This window comes from Sorghum bicolor, chromosome 3 (assembly GCF_000003195.3).
Source record: "Sorghum bicolor cultivar BTx623 chromosome 3, Sorghum_bicolor_NCBIv3, whole genome shotgun sequence".
Taxonomy (NCBI): Eukaryota; Viridiplantae; Streptophyta; class Magnoliopsida; order Poales; family Poaceae; genus Sorghum; species Sorghum bicolor.
Window position 1 is genome coordinate 5150160 of NC_012872.2, and position 23295 is coordinate 5173454.

The 23295-nt window shown below is 42.0% G+C and overlaps 2 protein-coding genes and 1 pseudogene across 6 annotated transcripts; 2 read left to right on the forward strand and 1 right to left on the reverse strand.

Moving 5' to 3' along the window:
- On the reverse strand, nucleotides 96-9238 carry LOC8075102 (Golgi to ER traffic protein 4 homolog). Of its 2 annotated transcripts, XM_002457245.2 has the most exons (12): nucleotides 9037-9238; nucleotides 7739-7818; nucleotides 7039-7117; nucleotides 6371-6452; nucleotides 5824-5980; nucleotides 5238-5328; nucleotides 4945-5028; nucleotides 4827-4873; nucleotides 4156-4284; nucleotides 2176-2260; nucleotides 1759-1839; nucleotides 96-512 (listed from the first exon to the last, which is right to left on the reverse strand). In XM_002457245.2, exons 1-12 carry the CDS (start codon nucleotides 9100-9102, stop codon nucleotides 507-509), a joined length of 987 nt encoding a protein of 328 aa, XP_002457290.1. In that variant the 5' UTR covers nucleotides 9103-9238; the 3' UTR covers nucleotides 96-506. The 2 variants fall into 2 exon arrangements, with proteins under 2 accessions (XP_002457290.1, XP_021313391.1); XM_021457716.1 differs by lacking the exon at nucleotides 1759-1839 and having other exon boundaries at nucleotides 9037-9235.
- Nucleotides 14295-18843, forward strand: LOC8075103 (annotated as a pseudogene).
- On the forward strand, nucleotides 20369-23227 carry LOC110433972 (probable protein phosphatase 2C 1). Of its 4 annotated transcripts, none has more exons than XM_021457257.1 (12): nucleotides 20369-20586; nucleotides 20996-21047; nucleotides 21167-21246; nucleotides 21426-21507; nucleotides 21613-21683; nucleotides 21785-21864; nucleotides 21949-22046; nucleotides 22356-22479; nucleotides 22562-22644; nucleotides 22736-22784; nucleotides 22875-22942; nucleotides 23039-23227. In XM_021457257.1, the coding sequence occupies exons 1-12, from the start codon at nucleotides 20477-20479 to the stop codon at nucleotides 23114-23116; spliced, it is 975 nt and encodes a 324-aa protein (XP_021312932.1). In that variant the 5' UTR covers nucleotides 20369-20476; the 3' UTR covers nucleotides 23117-23227. The 4 variants fall into 4 exon arrangements, with proteins under 4 accessions (XP_021312932.1, XP_021312931.1, XP_021312933.1 ...); XM_021457256.1 differs by having other exon boundaries at nucleotides 20394-20586; nucleotides 21607-21683; XM_021457258.1 differs by lacking the exon at nucleotides 20369-20586 and having other exon boundaries at nucleotides 20992-21047; nucleotides 21404-21507; nucleotides 21607-21683.

The window sequence follows — 23295 nt, forward strand, 5'->3', positions numbered from 1 at the left end:
TCTAATCTAAGTATGTCTTACACAATAGAGGGCAAAAGCTATGTATCTAAGTGCTCTTCCTCCTAATCATCAAGGATTCAATTAAGTTTACTGATAACACCATATAGTAAAATCAATGAATATATAGGTTATCATTTTGATCAGTGGGTTACAAAAGACACATCTCCAAAAGTGAACAGGGCAAGGACAACAAGGTGAAACAAGTAATAGAAGAAAAAAAATCAGTTACACATGCTCAGTAACAATCGAGGGCAAGGACAACAAAGACAAACAAGTAATAGAAAACAAAATTAGTTACACATGCTCAGTAACAATCTGAGACTAATTGACCATTTTGCTGCAGAGTTAAGTATATATCTTCATGCAGTATGATCCCAACTATATGGCCTTGGACATTCATAGTTGAGCAAGCACCTTTGTTGATCATGAGCTGCCGTGGCAGCAATTGTATTATTCCAGCCAATGGTTTAGACGAAAGCATCGACACAAAATTCTTTTCTCGTGCATTATATCTGCAGAAAGTAGAGGATAACATCAGTAAATCTAGTAGTCTTGGACCTCAAATCAGGCGTTATCATCCTGTGGCCTCCACTAACCACTGAATTTGATGTTTTATATTTTAACTAGATTTACTGATGCCTAGCTGGTGCCACACACCAACTAGAAAAATTGCTAAAACTAAAGATGGGGGATGGTTGATCCATGGAGCGAACCATAGCAGAACCACCCATCCATCTAATGAGTGTAGGGGCACCGGTTGCTCCATTTCTATTAGCTGCCAATCCCTTGAGCCCCAATGGAAATTATGGGTCGCAGGCAACAACGCTTTGCCATGAGAGAGGTAGTAGAAGAAAGAGGATGGATGGATCTTGTTCGTGAGTGGGCTCGCTGCATTCCTGGCGCCAAGTCCAGGTCCTCCAGCGGTCCAGCCCCAGCAGCGTCGACGCCGAGATGCCCCCAAGATCACCAGGCTCGCCACCAGGTCCGTCTGTGCACCGCGCCGCTCCTCCAACTTCAACACACAGCAGCAACTGGAGCACAGATACACTATGCCAACCTCTTCGATTCCTTCCTCTGCTGCACGCTCGATTCCATCTCCCCCGATGAGGTCTACAACCTTGCCACACAGTCACATGTCTGCGTTGCCTTCAAGATCCCGAACTACACCGTCAATGTCATACCATGCCACCACATTGAGATGTCTGGCTCCACACAACCACGCCGCCGCCACAGAGCAAAGACACATTGTTCCACCCACGCTCCCGCTATGCCACCACCAAGGTCGCGACGCAGTGTTACACCGTCAACTACCGCGAGGCATACCACATCTTCGGGCAACAACGCGCTCTTCAACCACGAGTCCACGCCATGGCGAGAACTCACGCGCAAGATCATGACATGACGCGCGCCATTGGCCGCATCAAGGTTGGCCTGCAGACCAAGGTCTTCGTCGGCAGCCAGAGACTGGGGATTCGCTGGGGACAACGTTGAGGCAATTCAGGAGAGAATGCCGGAATGGGACGGCGCATGGCTCGGCTGCCGAACAAAGGGATGGTTCGAACTTCTTGGTCCTTTGGTTACATGGCTTCCGATCCATAGACCCTAAGCTGCTATCTGGGTCAGAAGAGGGCCCCATTTGGATACATATTATGGTTTGGTTTGATGAACTGACAGGCTGAACCAAACCATGCCCATCTTTAACTAAACCAGCTAGTGCCCGCTGCCTGCAGAATTATGGCAAGACAAGACAAGGCTTACCTTGAACATTTCACTGAAAAGTCCTTCTAAAGGGTTCTGGCGCTGTATATTGTAAAATTTTGCAGCTATTTCGTCCAGTAACTGCAAAATGCAACCATGCAATCTCATAAGCTGCCAAAGTTTGCAAATTTTCTAGTTTTGAAATGATACTATGATAGCAAGTTGGTTCCAGCAATACAGCTAACTTTCAACAGATTCCTACAGGATCTAAAATAATCTTTTATGAAATTATTACCAATATTTTTTCCAGATTTTTTAAATGTTATCCTGGGTTCCGGTCAAATTCATGGCTACAGTCGTAAAAGATGCCATGTGATGCTAAACAGATATCCTAATTCTTTATAAAATCTCACAGTGGGGGTTTCCCCTGCTGTATTTTATGCTCAAAAAAACAAAATATTTGAGAAACGGCATTACCTCCTGAAACACAGGGTCACGATCTGTACTTGTTTTATACTTCTGTCGAAGTGTCCTAAAAAGAGGGTAAGCATCTCTCTCAAGCCTGTAAACAGTGTCACATGTTACAAATACTAGAGTGCTGGAAACAATAATATATTCCATGACATAATCAACTAACCGAAGTTGAAACAACATGAAATGTTCCATTAAGATTATTTCAAACATATATGGTGACATTAATATGTTCAAAGTGCAGGACCGGTTTGTCATAAAGAAAATACCTAGAAAATCTCTTAATAGTGCAGATTTTGTATACAGGGCATGAGCATCCCCAATAGTGAAATTTATCGTGCAGCAATATTTCAAAAAATCATCAAAGGAATAATGTATGCAGTGCACATAAAGTTAAGTATAGCTACAATAATTCAGTTTCAAATTCGTCCTAGATGTCAAGAATCAAATAAAAGAGCAGTCAATCTGGCACTGTTGATCACGTGCTGACAGTAGTGTTTTTAAAATAGTTTGGAATTCACTATCCTATGTTTCCCTGTAATACGATAACCGTGCGTGTTCCGTCCAAATCACACGGTGGCCAATATATACTCGGTTTCAGAATCCTCCCCGTCCACTCTGCTCCCTTCCATACTTTTCTAGCCCCCTCTGTCCGCATCCTCTGCCTCTCTCTCGGTCTTTCCCAGGTGGCGGCGGGCATGTTTTGGCCTTAAAACACAGGTTGTCTCTCTTTTTGTGCAACTTTGGTTCTTCCTTTTAAATAAATGCACATAGTGACTTCCCTACTGTCTTTCACCTAAAAAACACATGTTTCTTTAATGTCGACATGAAGACAAATTTGAGATTAAATTTTTGCATGTTTACTTAACTTGTGCACGACATACAAGATTGTGTGATGATTTTTGAACCACTGCAGCATGTTGGCATAACTATATGTTGGCCTAAACCCTGGGACACCAACGAATTATTGATCTCTTAGTATGGGACAACATACCACAGAAGAGAGCAAATGTCAGTGATTTGTGATACTGGCATTCAAATATAACCCCTGAGATACTATTATATGCTTCAGCATGACACAGTAGCAAATCATTAAACAAACCTAACAGTTTGAACTAAACCAAAAACAACATTAACCAAAGCTCACCATGAAGTTGTCAAGAGAAAACTGAAACTATTCTAAAAGAAAAGAAAGAGAAGCTACACCGGTCCAATTGGCATATTAACTTACTTTGCGGTCTTGAATACATCAAAATAAAAACAAAATTTGCCTTTGATCATAACTATTCACAAGAAACGTATATTATATCCACAGTCCTTAATTAGGCCTTTTCTTAAAGAGACCAGGACATCAACATATCAGTTAAATTGTTACTGATTGTTTTAAATTAACTAATCAAGAGCAAGACACGAACCTTAGGTTGGAAGATCACACAAAATTAGGCAATCTACTCATTTTGAAGTTGACAATTCAAAACTATTTATGCAAAATTGCAATACTTTGTCCCCTCAGCTTAATTATCCTTCCATGCTTTGGTGGGAGAAGGCTAGCAGCACTGCTGATGGTTGATAAGGCAAGGAATTAATTCTCTTGTTATGCTCAGAGCTTGGAATATATGGAACCATCGCAATGTGTCTTTGATGGAGCAGCCCCAAACCTTGCTGGCCCTCTGATCATAGCCGGCGGGCTATCATTCTTGACTGCCCTCCTCCCCGGTAGTCAGAAATGTTTAGCCTAGTAGTGGTCACCTTGTGTGTTTTCTCACGGACGCGAATGTAGCATTTTATTGGGGCGTGTGTGGTGTGTCAGGTGTGTGTGGGATTGTTTGGGCTCTTGCCCTTTTATCTTCTTAATATAATGAAGTGCAGCTCTCCTGCGTTTTCGAGAAAAAAATGCAATACTTGTCCTGCAACAATTTGTCCAGTCTGAAAGAGAGAACATTCTTACGATGAAAAAAAGATCTAGAAAGAATAGGACAAACTTACGTTGGTAAAAGATACTTGATGAACTGAATCAAATCTGTTTTCGGAAAATCCGAATTAGCAGATTTTAGTTGTTCCTTCATCTCATCCATAAGTAAATTTGCATCTCTCAGGTTCTCTTGAGATAGGTACCTTACGGAATGAATATTATGTCAGGAAACAGAATATCTCTACCCAAGAACAGTATATACTTGAATCCCACCAAAGAACCGTCTAGTTTTACTTTGAGGTATGCTACTGTCTGTATTCGATACAAGCCAAAGGGAATTCGTGGATCACATGTCAGGATATTTAATCAAGACAATCTAACCTAGGTAGTGTTGTTATTTTTTTAGGGCAACTAGGTAGTGTTGTTATCATGTACCAATTAATTAAAAAAAACTCAACCAACCTATGAAGAACTAGGTGTCATTGTAAATATAAAAAATAGACAAACAAATTCAAGTTGGAGACAACCCAAACCTGTGTGGGTGCTGGGAGTGACGGAGTGTACACCCACAACTCCCACCAAATGAACTAGGTTCAGTTTCTAATTATGGTCTAGCTAACCTCTACCTAATACTGCAAATATAACAGAAACAATTATCCTGCAATGCAATACACTGAAGATCTGCACTCATACATGGAAAGGATATCCTCCCAACCCCAAGAACAATTATGGAAGGATATCTTACATTAGGACCCCACGTGCAATTGCAGTATCATCTTCACCAGGGTAACACTGCATATCACAGCAAAAAGGATTAGAGGATCACACTATGTAAACTTATTTTTTAAGACCAAAACAGGTACCTTGCTCATAAAGTTCACAAGCATAGAAGCGAACTTTTTTGGATCATTTCCACGTACAAAATGACTTGAGACTTTAGTCATGTCCTGCAATCAAGGTACTAAACATTAAACCTTGGAGAAAAACCACAAAAGCACTAAACTAGTAACAACAGTAGTGAGTCATATAAAAACTGCAGCTTCAACATAGAAGACATCCAAATTCGCAAAAAAAAAAAAAAAAAAAAAAAAAAAAAAAAAAAAAAACCATAGAAGACATCCACATTCTTATGAGCCAACGAATTATAGCAAGTTACCGTCTCTGGAGATTCTGAATATATGTATTCTGCTAACATAACGTGCAGCTCAGGAGAACCATTTCTTGATGTCCCAAACTCAGCAGACCACCTCAAAACATAAATAGCACATTATTAGTGCCGTATGAAGACAGCACCTTGATAAGGGGGAGAACCATCACAAAGCTCAGTAACAGAGTAAGCACAGAAGTAGCTATAGTAATTCACATTGCATTGTCAAAACCACACAACATTTTAGCATAAGCCACATTTCAATATTTCATCTTGAGATAACAGCATGACCAACTCTAGAAACCACAACATTATGATCAACTATTTAAAGTCTCAATAGAAGACGTGAAATGAGAGCAATATTATGGAAAATTATCTTTACCTTTTGACTTGATCAATCAGATAAATTTGATTTTTCATATGAAATGAGAGCAAATGAGTCAGAACCATGCATGACCCTATCACTATAATCTCAATAACTCATTGATGTTATCCGCTAGGTTATGCACATAATAAGTTTGGAAACAATTTGATGCTTTAATGGCAAACATTTGTTTATTGTTACTTGCATTTAATAAAATTAGTGTAACCCTACCTGATTGCAGCTTTCAGGAATGATGAACAACTCTCTGCACGTACTTTGGCAGCAGAAATAGCTTCAGATAATTGATGCCCCTCATCATCATAGTCATCTCCAAGGAAATGTGGAACAGTTATCCTTGGGAATGCCTCATACATCTTTCTGATACGATCTAATGTTACACAATATAGTTACTATCACAAAATGTATCAGCCAAACTTATTGCATGCATCAATTTAATAAAAGGGGACTGTTTTATTAGTTCATGCAGAACCATAAGGGGATCAATGAGACTTTCTGTATGTAAAGAGAAAAAAGAAGAGAACTATATATGCTAAAATCATATCTAGCACTAGGGGTCACTGCTTTCAACAATTTTAGGCTCTTCCATATTTTTCTTTTTGCACAACAGACAAGCTAGGAGTAACTAAAAAATGATATACTGTACAAATGGATTGGCTAGATAATTCAAGGGAAAACAAACTGAAACAATAGGAAGTATTTGGATGATCAGTAGAAAGAAATTATGTACTGTGCTGCTTTATAAAATAAGAAAACTGACCAAAAATTTGTTCACTATATGGAAACTCTCCTGTGATGAGGGTTTCAACAAAGAGGACAGCAAGTTCACCACCACAGGTAACCTGGAATTGTTGATAATAATATAAAGACATCAGAATCTTTCACCCGTAAGGAAAAATGGAAGGATTTCAAGATCTACATGCTGCTGCAATGTGGCTTCTACCATGGATTGGGTCCACATGCAATTCAGGTTGACACAAGTACATAAGCAGATAACAGCAAACTAGTGCACTACCATTTGTCCAGAAAATCCAAAGCACCTTGCTATGTACAGGAAGATAGCCAGTAGCCTGCTACCATAACATCTGTTTGCAATTAAAGAGCAAAATGGAATGCACATTTGTAGAGTCTGGTTTATAAATTATTTCAGGAGTGCAACAAAAAGGACAGATAAAACAGGAAAAAATAGAAGCTTGATGCAGAGGAAGCAACTGCATGCATAAAAAAAAACTGTTTTTTCCTTTTTGGTTCTGCAGCCCCTAAATGGAATAATGTCAAGAAAAATGTATAGTTGGGTAACGCCTACATAAAAATTAGGAAAACTCATAATGAGATTGAATCAATGAATATTCTTGGTATAAATTGATGGATGACATCAGCTGCTAACAATATTTGTTAACTTGCACTTGTACATCACAAGAAAGTAACCTGCCCATGCTTCAATTGTACCAAAGCGCCTGATTGAAGGATGTCCAAGGCTTCTGAATACTTCTGAGCAGTAATATACCTACAAAAGATGTGCCAGAACAAGTTAAGATGATCTACTAATTATTGTTATATTGTGATCCCTGAGACTACATTCTCCCCTGGCTAATTCTGGTAAAATTTTACACATAATTCTCAGGTATTTAATTTTCTAATTATCTGATAAATTTTGATCCTTGACAACTGCACTGTTTTGCACCCTGTTGAATCTTGTTAGTAAACAAATTACATCTTCAAATAAAATTCTTTTCTAAATTACCCAACCGAATCTGCACTATCCTTCTGGCTTAAGAAACATGTGCATTTATTATAAAAAGAAAAGAAACATGTGCACTTCGTGTATGAATAACATTTGTTCACAATGCAAAGTCTTTGTTCTTTCTTTTATGTGAAATGCTATATAGCTATGACCTGACATGAGCACCTTTAAGATGTTATATAAGACAAACTAATAACAAATCACAAACTGATCCAGCTCTTGCTGATGAAGTCAACTTTAAGTAATAATAATGGTGTGGAAGGTTGATCTCCATCATGTAATAAGAAACTTTTAAATGGACTAAAACTAAGGCTGTTGAAATTGTGCAATAGAGGAACAAAGGGAGCCAACCAATTGTTATTAAGTTAAACAATATACATATACCTTGCACTGGTTGACTTGTACATTTGTTGAGCTTCATAGAAATTTCCTCCATCCACCATACTCTCAAGCCTTTCAATTGTCTGAGACACATAATTCACAATTATTAATTAATTGAGTAAAATTCTACAGGATATGTGCCTAAGATACAACTTAATGCTGCCAAGGAAGCACAAGCTCGCATAACAGCTAATGCTAAAAGGGTGCAGTGAAATACTTTTAAGCAGATAGGGCAAGGTTTTGTTGATAAATACATTCACTCTCCAACCTAAGGCTCATTAGTCAAAACACACAAGCTACTCATGAATATTTACACCATTGAATTGTTTTACAAAATGCTTCTACCCTCTTAATGGATAATGGCCAAAGGGCCTCTAGTCCAGTTGGTTAGAGGAACCTGGCAGCACTCCTTAGGTCCTGGGTTCGACTCCCCGTGGGAGCGAATTTTTAGGCTAAGGTTAAAAAAATCCCCTCATCTGTCCCATGCCAAAGCACAGGTCTAAGGCCCGGTCCCGGTCATGGTCGTACATCACATGGGCTACGGTGCCGCTGTGTATGGGTGGGGCAAGGGTTCGGGGGTTTTCTCGAGCTGCATGAGAAGGTCTTCTTCTTAATGCAATGCCCGGGGACTGTCTTACCCCCCGCAGGTCGAGTTTTTTTTAATGGATAATGACTGCCTTCTGTAGCTACAGAAATTTCACTAGGGAAGAGAACCGAAAAGGGTAATACTAAAGAAACTTTCAGAGTTTATAGAGGAAATTGCATAAAAGAATTCTGGTTTCGAGGTAAAAACTGTGCTTAGTTTTGTTCAAGTAAATGGTGCCAAGCTTGGGGAAGAGAAATCATCAAATATGGTTGTTAGGTTGCTATGATATGGTAATTCTTCTGGTGATAAAAGCATCAGCGTTGAGATCTTATTATTATATACAGGACTACTTGTTGCTTCCTTTTTTATATATAAATGAAAAAACGAGAAAAGTGGACAGCATCCCTTGTGCAGACAACTAGATTGAACCAGGCGAAACTCAACACCATCATTGAATTTTCGTCCTCTCGAACGCTTGCCGGCGCAGCCGTGCATTGGAGGTCTTCAGCAACCCTAGTTCCAACAAATTGGCCATGAGAGGCCATGCCCCGGAGGCGCAGACGTTGGTTCCCCGAGATCCAACTCGCCCATCGCGCACACGCCCGAAAGACACGATCGCTCACATTAATGCGGGCGCGCTCACCTCACCCGCGGGGCCCGAGCAGAAGCTCGAGGGAGGGAGGGAAGGGATGAACGGGGAGAGGGGATCCCTCACCTTCTCGGGAGGAGGCAGGTCGCGGCGCGACCTCATGCTCCCCCTCATGCTCAAGGACCGCGACATGGCTCCCCGACGGGCTAGCCCCGGCGCCGGCGGCGTCAGAGGAGGACGGCGGGCAGCGGTGGTGGGTGATCGGAGTCGCCGCGTCGGTAAATGAATTCGCCTCTGCGGTAAGAGACGGCGAGGCCTGGCTCTTGGTGGGTGGGCGCTGATCGTGCTCGCGCGAATCCTAAAGCGATCGTCTCTCCGTTTTGGTTCCCGAATCCGGAGCCCTTTGGTTTAGGAAATCCACGTATTTTTTGATTTTTTTTATTCAATTTTTTGATTTTTTTTTCTTAGCACAAGGACAACTTAAACAGTAACTTTATTATTCCTTCCGTCCCACACGTTTTAGGTTTGGACACGAAATTAAGGAAAACCGTTCTAAAATATAAAAAAAACGCTTTAAGTTTAGACATGGGAATTAAAGAAAACTAGAAAGGTATTGTGCATAGAAAACAACAACGAGGTAGAGAGAAATAGAATCCAACGTAAGTATTTTGGCCTTGGGACGAGGGAGCATGTGATGAAATTGAACCGGTTAGATTCCAAAAAGAAAAATCTGAGATTATTTGATCCATGCCATTATAATTTTCATGTTTCCAAGTAATTCTGTATTACTATTCATCTATTTTAGAAACTTGCCGTTATAATTATTCTATACCCAATTCATGCTATTTTCTACACTTCAAATGATATTGGACCCATTTTCAGATCGTTGTATTTTCAAATCGTCCAAAATTTCCCCACTCAATGGCATGTGGGCCCCACAGTCATCAACTTCCTCTAACCTGCTTCAAGCAGTGAGCTCTTAATATAGCTTTAGTTGGAGTTTCGTTCGCTAGAAAACAATGACAAAATGACGGTGTGCTCGGATAGAATATTTGGGTTTTGTTTAGTTACACTCAAAATCAAAAAACTTTTCAAAATTCTCCATCACATCAAATCTTGCGGCACATGCGTAGAGTATTAAATATAGATAAAAAATAATTAATTCAAAGTTTATCTGTAATTTACAAGACGAATGTTTTGAACCTAGTTAGTCCATAATTAGATACTGATTATCAAATACAAAAGAAAGTGTTACCTTAGCAAAATAAAAAAAATGGACCTAAACAAGATCTTGGTTCTGTTGTTCTCATTTAAATTAGTGCCACTAGACAGTTTGAGAGACGTGGGAATCAGAGCCAGAATGGGTCTCTCTTCTTTCCTTTCGTTAGAGCTTTATGGGCCTTGTTTAGATCCTTATGATCTCAATTGTCAGTCTTAATAAAGGTTTCATAGTTTAGTTTTCAAAATACTGAGTGTAGAAGAGTTTCATTCTCATAAAACTATCTCTACTTCTATGAAACTCTTATTATCTCTCTCTTCATCAATATATTGCAACATCAGCATTTTAATGTGCATGAAGCTTCAATAAAACCTCCATTGAGACTGACTGCTAAACTGTGATTTCTCCCTGTTCTGTTTCCGCCTCTCCTATACACAAGCGATTTTTTTTTCTAGTTAACCATTTTTAAGTGCAAAAGTTATAGATTGTATACACGAACGAAGCTAGAAAAAAATTTAGAGGGCTGAACAAAAGAGTTATATCGACTTAGCTCTACCACAACCCCTCGCAATAGAAAAAATTATAATAGCTTCAAGTAGTCTTATACTAAAAACATCGTTCTAAGATGAAATTCACAAAATACATTATAAAAAATAAAGGTCTCACCTCCACCCTATTTTATACATCTGTGTCTAAAATTAGAAGGGACACCAAGGCTCCACTAACCCGGGAGCGGTACCACCGCTGGCTCAGTGCATGATTGTATATAACTCATCCTTTCCCCATAAAAAGTTTTAGATTTTTTTAATGCATGCCTTCAATTATATGATTTTTTAAATATTTCTTGATTAGATTTCAGCCTACTAGTCAAATGATATAATAAAGTGATTCTGATTCATCTAGAAACGTTTTTTAAAAGAATATGAATCCGAAACATATCTACGTACGTCTGGATCCCTACTAGCAAACACACTCTGAGTTCTATGGATGTGAAACGTGTCTCCTCTATCTCTCCTCTTAATTCTCCAATTGTCATCTTATCAATTTTGCTGGTGTTGCACTACAATAATTAAATGATAATGAAACTCCCACTAAAAATCACTAACATTACTTAATTTGGATGATAGTAATATTTTTGACTTGGACGTGTAGCTAACATAATAAGACACCTATAGTGATATCCACCAACACTTTGCGTCCGATCTCATCAATAGGCCAAGTGGCCAACAACAACGTAAAGATGGAGGCGCCCATGCAGCCTTATCGGCATGATAAGCGTTGCAGCATTGGCTGTTAAGCTGTCCGATTGGTCGGATATTATTATTCTCTTTCTTCAAATGAACGGGGAGCTAGTAAAATAGAAGAAGTTACTGTGTGCTGTGTGATGTTGTCGATCTAATAAGGCTCGTCCAAAATTTTTTCATTCATCCCATCGAATCTTTGGACACATGCATGGAACATTAAATATAGATAAAAAATAAACTAATTACACAGTTTCGTTGAAAATTGCGAGACGAATCTTTTGAGCCTAGTTAGTCTATGATTAGCCTTAAGTGCTACAGTAACCCACATGTGCTAATGATGATTAATTATGCTTAATAGGTTTGTCTTGCAGTTTTTATATGAGTTATATAATTTGTTTTTTTATTAGTGTCTAAAAACCCCTCCCGACATCCTTCCAACATATCCGATGTGACATCTAAAAATTTTTCATCTCCAATCTAAACAGGCCCTAAGGGCACTCCTCCCAATACTAGAAACTACATGTAGTTTCTATACCTATTAATTTTTATAGACACTAAATATAGAAACTATGGTCCCAATGAATAGTGTATATAGAATATTTTTTTATCCAATCACATTCATTCTCTCTATTCTTAGCCAATCATATCACTTCATGTCTTGGATTTTGTGTATACATGGTTTCTAACTTAGATCTAGTTTCTATAATTTTTGCTTTCTCTCTTCAATAACTCTCTTGCCACATCAGCAAAATACTTAGGTGGCACTGCAATTAATATCTATAGAAACTACAATGGTTTCTGCATTGAGAGTGCTCTAATACTCCTTCAAGGACTACTGTTTGGTCATTGAGCCTATTTAGATCCACTCAACTAAAACTTATAGCTACCTAAAATTTCAAAGCTGTAGCCAGCTAAAAGTTCTCTCGGCTAAATTCTAGTTTGAGTGTTTGGATCCTCCAGCTAATAACTCAGTTGACCTTTAGCTAGGTTAAGTAGCTACACTTTAGTTGATCTTTAATTAGCTGGATTGTTTGGATCCCTAGTATAGTTAAGTTTAGCCGACTAACATTTACTTGGTGGATTCAAACAGACCTATTATATAATTAATCCATATATATATATAATATTAAAGAGGCAAAACTTCTGCCACTAGTAATTTTTTGCTCAACCTAAAAGCCTAAATGTCTCGGCCATCGTGGAACAATCTTTTTTTTTTGCATGGAATATGTTTCCATCCGAGTGTTCTTTTCTGTTTTTTTTGGTTGTATACGTGGTTTTTTGTCTCTATTTTTATAATAAACGAAAAATGATATATATATATAGTATTATGGATATTTAAACTATTTATCCTTCTCTGTAATATTCCTGACTGCTATACTGAGCAGAATTCAGTATCGTTCAGTATCTAGCAGAATTCAGTATCGTTCAGTATCCGCGTTTCAGTATTGTTCAGTATTTTGTGGTCCTTAGTGTAGTATTAGATGATAATGAACACAGTCTAGTACCGCTATTCTACACCCTAGGTATAGAATATTATTCTACACCGCAAGTCAAAACTGAGTAGAAAAAATACTGAGCAATACTGAAAAGTGTTCAGTATCATCTTGTCCAAAACACCCAGGACTACGAAAATACTGAACAATATTGAAACATGAATACTGAACGATACTCAGTATAACAGTTCAGTGTAGAATAGCGCTGTCAGTGTAGGATAGTATTCTACACCTAGAGTGTAGAATAGCACTTGTATATATATAATATTAAAGAGAATAATTTTGTTGCAACGCACGAGCATATGCTTCGATCAAACACATAATTCTAACAATCTCCATAAGACATTCGTAGGTTGATTCGATCAAACACACAATTCTAACAATGCTCCCTTTCTTCTATGCATGGCTTTAACTGTAACACTCCCTTCACTGTCGATTGTCCTCCGCCGGACGAAATTCCGGTAGTGATAGGGGCTTCCGACCGTGATGACATGTTTCTAAGGTAGTGGGTTTAATTCTTCCAAACACTGATTTTATTTGCACGCTATCTGAAAAAAAATACAATTTTAGCAAAGTATCAAGGGAGTGTTTAATTAGTTCCACATAAAATACAAAATGCCAACTACTTTGAAATGATGGAATACAAAATGTCAAAATTTTCAGTGTTACGTTTAATTTCATCCAAAATGCAGAATTTATTGACCTCATGGGAGACTATTGAGGCTCTTTTAGGGGTTTTTTGGCATATTGAGGTCAAAATCCAAAATAGAGAATAACCATTTTTTTGTCAAAATTTTTGCATGGTGTTTAGTTCCATTATGCAAAATGATGAAGCAAAATCCAAAGAATTTTAAAATAAAAGGGGAACTAAACACCCCCAAGTTAAAGTATCTCAAGTTTAACCAATTACATATAAAAAAAAATTACGACATCAAATAATAAATATCATTAGATATATTTTCATAATATATTATTTATTTAGTGTAAGAAATATTAATATTTTATCTATATATTCAGTCTAACTTTAAACACTTTAACCGAGAATGTACTCGGAATTGCAGTATTTTCGGGCCAGAGGTAGTATCTTGTATACTTATGTACGAGAGGCCGAGAGACTCTCTCTTTTTTTTTTTTGCTTTGTTTGATTTAATTGTCCCGGTGAACTGTTAGCTACTGTAGGAAACAACTGAACTTTCTGAAACAGTGGGAGGGAGTGTTAATTTCCCTCCACCCCGTGCGTGATCGCCACAATTTGTAAATGTCCCACTTCAGGCGGCTTTCCCTATTCCTGTGGAAAATAATTGGAAATAACTGAACTTTCTGAAACAGTCAGAATATTAATTTGGCGGAAATACGTCGTTCGTTGTCGTTTAAACGCCAAATGAAAGGCCACCAAACAGGAAACAGTATGTAGCATTCTATTAGTATATATAAACTCTAACTCGAAGGCCGGATGGTACAAGCAAAAGCAATGCAAGGAGCGTACACGGACTGAACTACAACTACTTATAGAAGGCGCGCGATCGAGATATGATTAGCAGCGATCCGATCCTCCAGTGAACAAGGAGATTCACACAAAACGTAGCGCTCCATTGCATAAAATGCATGCACAGCACAAGCAGTTCGATCGTGCTTATTAGTCGTCCAATAATAATCCCCTAGGCCCTAGCTGCTCCAATCCTGGTTCCCTAGCTAGCATCGATGGAGACGACCTCCTCCTGCAGCTGGCTCGTCCTCTGTCTCTCAGTCTCACTCGCAGTACTCGTCGCAGCGTCGTCGTCATTCTTCCTGTTTCGCCTCCGCCGCCGCCATGGACGCGGGAGTCACCTCCCTCCCGGCCCATCGACCGTGCTCTTCCTGGCGAAGTTGCTGCCGCTGGTACGGTCCATGAACGACCTCAGCACGCTCCTCCGCGACCTGCACATGCGCTATGGACCCATCATCTCCATCCGGCTCGTCTTCCGCACCTTCATCTTCGTCGCCGACCGCGGCATCGCGCACCGCATGCTGGTCCAGAGCGGCGCCACCTTCGCCAGCAGGCCGCCGACCTTCGAGCCCCGGCGCCTGTTCACGTCCGGCGAAACCACCTTCTCTCCGTACGGCAACTACTGGCGCCTCGTCCGCCGGAACCTCGCCACAGTGGAACTCAGCCCTGCCCGAGCCAGGCTCCCCTTGCGCCGGTGACGCGGTCGGTGTGCGATGGACTCGTCCACGACCTCCGCGCCGCCGGCGACGGCGTGGTGGTACTGAGGCCGCTCCTCCGGCGCGCCATGCTCAAGCTACTCGTGCACAAGTGCTTCGGCGTGCACCTCGGACGGGAGGCGCTGGACGAGGTCCAGGAGCTGCAGCACCAGATGCTCCACTCCCTGGCGACGTTCCCGGTCCTCGGCATCTTCCCCGCGGTCACCAAGAGGCTCTTCCGCAACCGGTGGGCGGCGTGCGTCGCGGTGCGCCGGAGGCAGGAGGAGCTCTTCGTCCCGCTGATCTATGCCACGCGCGGCGACCGCAATGGCGCTGGCGACGACGACGACGACGACGACACGCCGTGCTATGCTCGATCCCTCTTAGACGTCCGCGTGCCCGAGGAGGGTGAGGGTCGTCACGGCGGCGGCGGCGACCGTCCCCTCACGGACGCCGAGATGACCAGCCTCTGCTGCGAGCTCCTGAACGCTGCCGGCGGGGACACAACGGGGACCTTGATAGAGTGGATCATGGCCGAGCTAGTGAGCCACCCTGTGGGGGTATAAACCTCTATACCCTTACGGCTAGACTTCGGCCAGGAGGCTTGGCCCATTACGAGACGAGTTCAAGGCTTGATCCGACAACCTGGAGTTTCGCGCAAGGAAACAAGATGTGGAGATCAAGCAGGATTCTAGTCGGTTAGAATAGGAATTAATATCGAATTATCTATGGCAATTGTAATCGACTAGGATTAGTTTCCAGATCTGTAACCCTGCCCTCCAGACTATATAAGGAGGGGCAAGGGACCCCCCTAGGACAGATTATCTCTCAACACAATCCAATACAACCAGACGCAGGACGTAGTTATTACGCCAACTCGGCGGCCGAACCTGGATAAAAAGTTTGTCCGTGTCTTGCGTCACCATCGAGTTCGTAGTTTGCGCACCGTCTACCGATAAACTACTACCGTGGGTATACCCCAAGGTAGACTGCCGACTAGCTTTCGTCGACAGTGGCGCGCCAGGTAGGGGGTGTGCGTACAGCTCTCACGACGAACAAGATGGCCATCATCCCCGACTTCGCGGCCATGGCGGGCGAGTTCACGTTCACCGTCAGCTTCAACAACTTCACCGCCATGACCACGGAGGAGGTGTAGATCCGATCTGCGCCAACCACTTCTTCATCGACGTCGGCGGCGGCTTCAACCACGCTGGCTACGACTCCGACTACTCCAGCAACGTCTCCGACCACGCCGACAACGCGTCACCCGCTTCCCTGCTACAAAGAGAGGCAGATCGACAACACCGACCTGCTCGGGCCATCGACCAAATTGTTTAGCCTACTTGCTCTGACCACCAGTCGCAATAATAATCGCCGCGAAGAACGACGCTACGACAACAGCGACCACCGTCATGACAAGTCGAAAAGCTCGAGGGCCGGACAATTTTGTCGTCACCGACTAGACTTTCATACAAAGATAAGTACACTTCTAATATCTTATTTATTTTTGGCATAATATTTTTTATTATCATTCAAAAAAAACTTTTTGTTTAGCCACACTAGTTTTTTCTCCTACACGAGCTTTCCAGAGCCGGTACTGTCTCCGACTCCTCCCTACACGTGCACGAGATCCGCCCTCTGCGTTCCGGGTGGTCGGCAGTAGCTCTCTGGCGAGGCTGGCAATCCCACACGTGTCTAGGTTCCGCACCTCATGCTGATTGTTGGCTAGACCAGAGCTGGTACAAGCTCTAGGATGAATTAACTACTTGTGCTAATTTTATAATAAAAAATCTAAAATTTATCTCAGTACTGATTTTTATCTAAAGTTTATTTATACATCATGTACTACCTATTCTTTATATTTATTTTTCAGGGGTTTGGCCCAGTCGACAAGCTACGCTCGGGGACTCGTCGACTATTCCCTACGCTGTGCCCGGGGACTGCTCCGACCACCGAGCACGTTTACGTTCCCAACCACGCTCGGGGACTTGTCGACTACTCTCTATGCTATGCTCGAAGACTGTGCCGAACACCGAGCACGTTTACGTTTCCAACCGCGCTCGGGGACTTGTCCACCGGTCCCTACGCCGTGCTCGGGGACTGTGCCGACCACCGAGCACTATACGCTCGGGGACTGGTCGACCAGCTCACCAATTTACGAGCTTGGGGACTGCACCGACCACCGAGCACTATACGCTCGGGGACTGGTCGACCAGCCCACCAATTTGAGAATTCGGAGACTGTACCGACCACCGAGTGTTCTATGCTCGGGGACTGGTCGATTAGTCTATTCAATTGCATACGAGCATGATATGCTCGGGGACTGGTAAATTCAATTTTTTAGACCTTGCTACAAGGCTCATACTTCGCCTTCCAGCAAGCTCGGGGACTACATCGGTACGATGCATCTAGCGATGCATCTCAGTCTCAAAACTACTTTGGGGAATTTTCTTTTGACCCTGGCACCACGTGCCTACGTCACCTACTACCAGGCTCGGGGACTAAGTGGGCACACTTCACCTTGCGGTGAATATGCTTGCTTTTTTGATGTTTATACCTTTCAAAAAAGTAAAGTGGCACACTTCACCAGGAAAGAAATCTTTTTTAATTTAGAGCACCATGCATTCTTCGAACAACTCGCTTCTTCGATGTCAATGTTGATCAACTGTCTTTTGAGTTGGTCAAAGAACCGTTGCAACTGTTTGGGCGACTTTCCCACTTATTGAAGACGTCAAGTCTCACTGATCGAAGAAGCTCAAGACGGCGTGTTACATCACAATACATGGTGATCGTGGACTAGCTGTGGGGGTATAAACCCCTATACCCTTACGGCTAGACTTCGGCCAGGAGGCTTGGCCCATTACGAGACGAGTTCAAGGCTTGATCCGACAACCTGGAGTTTCGCGCAAGGAAACAAGATGTGGAGATCAAGCAGGATTCTAGTCGGTTAGAATAGGAATTGATATCGAATTATCCATGGCAATTGTAATCGACTAGGATTAGTTTCCAGATCTGTAACCCTGCCCTCCAGACTATATAAGGAGGGGCAAGGGACCCCCCTAGACAGATTATCTCTCAACACAATCCAATACAACCAGACGCAGGACGTAGGTATTACGCCAACTCGGCGGCCGAACCTGGATAAAAAGCTTGTCCGTGTCTTGCGTCACCATCGAGTTCGTAGTTTGCGCACCGTCTACCGATAAACTACTACCGTGGGTATACCCCAAGGTAGACTGCCGACTAGCTTTCGTCGACACACCCAGACATCCAGGCCAACGTCTACGCGGAGGCGAAAGCCTGCCCTCAACTTAACGACGACGACGACACCGACCTGCCGTACCTGAAGGCCGTCGTGCTCGAGGGGCTTCGTCTGCACCCACCTGGCCACTTCGTCATCCCGCACGGCATGCAGGGCGACGCGCAGGTCGACGGCTACTCGGTGCCCAAGGACGCCGAGCTCAACTTCATGGTTGCAGAGATTGGCCGCGACGGGAAGGTGTGGACGAGGCCGCTAGAGTTCCGCCCCGAGAGGTTTTTGGAGGGTGGCGAGGGCCACGACGTCGACATCAAGGGGATCAAGGAGATCAAGATGATGCCGTTCGGCGTCGGACGCAGGATGTGCCCCGGGTACTCGTTCGCCATGCGCATGGTTGAGTACTTCGTGGCGAGGCTGGTCATGGAGCTAGAGTGGCGGCCGCCGGCGGTGGGGGTGAAGGTGGACATGGCAGAGGTGTTCGATTTCACCACCGTCATGAAGCATCCGCTGCGTGCTCGCATCATTCCAAGGAGTTGAAGTTACCGGCCTGTAAAGTTATATATATTGGGGCTTCTATAGCGGCAATTCGTATTGTCTTTGTGATATCTACCCAATAAAAAGTCCTCCAAGGATTTGGGAGCTTGCATGTTAAAAACTTCCTCAATCATACACCGAACAAACTTGGCAATATGGCACTTGAAAAAATATGCTCCACTAGTTCTTTTTTCCCACACAAACAGCAGTCCCCACTGCCTTTCCAGCCCCTTTTTTATGAGACTTTGTGCAACCTGCAACTTGTTATTAAAAATCTGCCACAAGAAAAATTTAATCTTCAAGGGTAACTTGGCTTTCCAGATGTAACCAACCATTCTACTTTCTACCCCACTATCTGTCAAGAATCTATATAGGGGTTTAGTTGAAAAGCTCTCATTACTCTCCAAATCCCAAAGAACAGAATCCTGATCAGAACTCAAGTTGATAGCTTGAAGATCATCCAACAGATCTAACCATCTGTTATATTCCCCCCAGATAAGGTTCTTCTAAATTCAATCTCCCAATGACCCTCTTCTGCACAATCAGCAACTGAAATGTTAGGCTCTTTCACCATTTTGAAAAGATCTTCATAAGCTATACATAGAGGAGCATTATGTAACGGTCCAACCAAAACTTACAGTGAGAGCCATTTCCAATTCTAAAGATAGCACCCCATTTAAAGAGATGCTTGCTGGACGCGGTTTTTTTACCCTCAAGGGCATATGCCCTCACTCTCTCACCCATTGAATTCGCTTTGAGAAGTGTGCAAACACACATCTCAAAGCAGTTTTGCATTGAGATATGTGTTTGCACACTTCTCAAAGCGAATCCAATGGTTAGGAGAGTGAGGGCACATGCCCTCAAGGGCAAAATAAACTTTACCGATGCTTGACTCTACGTAACCCTTGCCAAAATTTGGAGCTCCCTTTAACGTTTGAATAAAAAAAAACTTCAGACATGTATTTGGCCTTAACTAGTTTGAACCATAATTCCTCTGGTTCCTGTAAGATCTTCCAAATCCATTTCATCAACAAATAGTCATTCATAGTTCTAGTATTATAATCCCTAGACGACCCCCCCCCTTCCTCAGGCCTTATAACCATCTCCCACTTTGCCATATGATACTGCGGAAGGAACTTGGCTCTAACACTATCCATTTATTTACGTACACCATCCTGAAGGTAATAAAACCCCATATAGTAGATAGGGATACAAGAATTAGTGAGAATATGTTTGCCCCTAGAAGTTAGATGGTTCCCCTTCCATGGATCCATGCGCCTAAAAATTTTCTGAACAACATGGCTAAAGGCACTTATTGTTAAGTGTGAGTCACTAACAGGACTCCCCAAGTATTTAAAAGGTAATTCTCCGAAAACACAATTCAGATTGTTAGCCATATGTTCTTTTTCTCTTTGTGAGGCACCAAATAGGTAAGTTTAAAACTGTCTGGTTTAAAAAAGGACCTGATTTTAACAGGTCCCTGCAAAAAAAATTTCTCTAAAAAGTGAACGCCATAGGCACTACTACCACGTACAGGGCTCAGCCCCGGTGCTGATGTGGCCTGTCTGCCTCCACCCCTCCGCCACCACCACCACGTTGCCTTTGCCGCGAGCGCGACCGTAGCGAGGAGATTGCAATGGCGGTCTCCACTGCTTCCCGCCTCTCGCCCCCTCGCTTCCGCGCCCCTCCCCCGTCTCTTCATCCTCCAACCCGCCGCTCGCGCTTCTCCCCTGTTCGCGCAGCCAAGTACGCCCCTGTCTTTGGTCCCCACACTCTCTCTGCTTTGACTCTGTTGCACGGATATTCTCAGATGTTTAGATTCGCCCTGTTCTTGGGAGGCTGGAGTAGTGTTTGTATCAGTAATTGAAACTAGGACACTATGAGGATTGTAATTCAGTTTTCATTCCCGCCTATTTTATGCGCCTTTATCTATGTACAATTCAGTTTAGCAGACTCTGATGACCTCTAATTCTGGATTTCTGGTCATTATCAATTTTTGTTGTTTCCATTAGGTGCAAATTTAAGTTGCTTGATTCAGCTAACTAATGGTACAATTGAAGGTTGTAGCTACAGCTAATTATAGCTCTTCAAGTTATTGTAGTCTACTTCATCTGTCAGCAACTCGGTATTCAGCCATATGAACCTGTAATTGTAGGTTGGAAGCTGTGTTGTCTATTGGTACTCATCTAATCCCACACCCAAGAAAGGTTAGTTATTTATTTTAACCACATAATTCAAATTGCTTGGCGATCATGGTTTGCCTTTTCGTAATCCTTTTTGCAATTGAGCTTGTCAGACATCCATTGTATTTTTTTATATTCCGCAGGCTGCAAAAGGCGGAGAAGATGCTTTCTTTGCCAATTGCGATGCTGGCGGAGTATTTGCCATTGCAGATGGTGTCTCGGGGTATGCCCATCTTTGCTGCAATAAACTGTTTCTCAACACAAAAGAAGTGCTGCAGTGAACTGTCAGTGCTTTTTTACTTCTGAGTGTTTGTAGTACTTTCAATAAACATATGTTGTTTTCAGTAATATGCATTAACACATGGGTTTTGTCCTGCTAGTCATTCTCTTATCTACTGACAGATGGGCAGAAAAGGATGTCAATCCAGCTCTGTTCTCTCGAGAGCTCATGAGAAACAGCTCTAATTTTCTCAATGATGAGGAGGTATCTCTTGCTAAACCTCAGCAGTCAGCACTATTTAATACACCATTTCCTTTACCCTATGTGCCTGTAACAAATTTACGTTACATGGAACTATGGAAGTTGCAGGCCAGTCGTGATCCTCAGATTCTTCTCATGAAAGCTCATGCTGCAACTTCGTCTATTGGATCTGCAACAGTGTAAGCATTGTTTATAAAGTGTTATATGTTACGGCCTTACAGGTAACTATTTGTTCTGAATGATACTTAAATGGATGTACAATTCATTTCAATGATAATAGAATCATCGCCATGCTTGAGAAGACCGGGACTCTGAAAATTGCAAGTGTAGGGGATTGTGGGTTGAAAGTTATTCGTAAAGGTAAACTTGAATAAAACAATATACAAATTACCTATTTTGTACCAATTCTAACCAGTGATTCTCTCTCCTTCATTGACATACTAGGACAAGTAATGTTCTCTATATCCCCTCAAGAGCATTACTTTGACTGTCCATACCAGATAAGCTCAGAGGCAGTGGGTCAGACATATCAGGATGCATTGGTACCTACCTTCTTTTACTAATTAATTTTTATTTATTTGTCTAGTCATCACTGTAAAAGTTTAAGGTTAAAGCTGGCTAGTTGATATATGAAAGTCAACCTACTGGGAAGACTCAATATTGTATTCATTAAATCACATTATCTAAATGAAAAAAGAAAAGTGTCATGTGCATATAAGATTGTTGTATTGGTATATGTGAACACCTCCAGTTACTTTCAGATTTAGTCAGCTTCATGACAACGGTCAACATGTGCATATATAATCCAGCTGTTCAATGAAGATTTCTGATTTTCTAAGTCTGTCTGTCAGGTTTGCAGTGTAAATCTCATGGAGGGTGACATAATTGTGAGTGGTTCAGATGGACTTTTTGACAATATTTTTGACCAAGAGATCCTTTCCATAATTTCTGAGTCACCAGGTGTAGATGAAGCTGGTAAATTTTCTGCTTCCACAACAGGGGTCATTGGACCACATGTTCCAGTCCCTTTCTAAAACCATGTTGAACTTTTACACAGCAAAAGCGTTGGCAGAGCTTGCAAGAAAACATTCCGTGGATGTCACATTCGATTCACCCTACTCAATGGAGGCCCGGAGTAGGGTGAGATACAAACATATCTTATTATACTCTTTTCTACATGTTATTCTTTACACCATCAATGATGGAACATGATGGCACTGCGAATATGCAGGGTTTCGATGTCCCCTGGTGGAAGAAGCTACTTGGAGCCAAACTAATAGGCATGCTTAAGTTCTTTATAAGATGCCATGCTCTTTATGTACAGTAGCAAGATCAGTAAGCTCATTGGTGCCCAAAATTTGTAACTGTAGGTGGTAAGATGGATGACATCACAGTTGTTGTCGCACAAGTGAAGACAGTAGTGGTCCCAGAGGACGAGGTAGACATAAAAAAACACTCTTTTTTGATACGAAAACGAAAGCAACACCATTTCACCTTTTTCTCTTTTCGATAATGTGAATATGTGCTATTTCAGGGTGGCGACACGGAAGAACAAAAGGGGAATGATCAAGGCGCTGCTGCTGTGGTTGCATTCGCTGAACAAAATGATTGATCAAGAACTAGCTTGACTTCTTGGACCGTCCTCATCCATTCTGTTCATTTTTTTTCCTGTGAAGAGAATATACTGCACATAAAGCAATTGAAGCAAAATAAGTTTGTGTCATTGTGTGTAACTGTGCTTATCTCTCGCAAAAAAAAAAAAACTGTGCTTATCTCCTCCAGCCCTCCCCC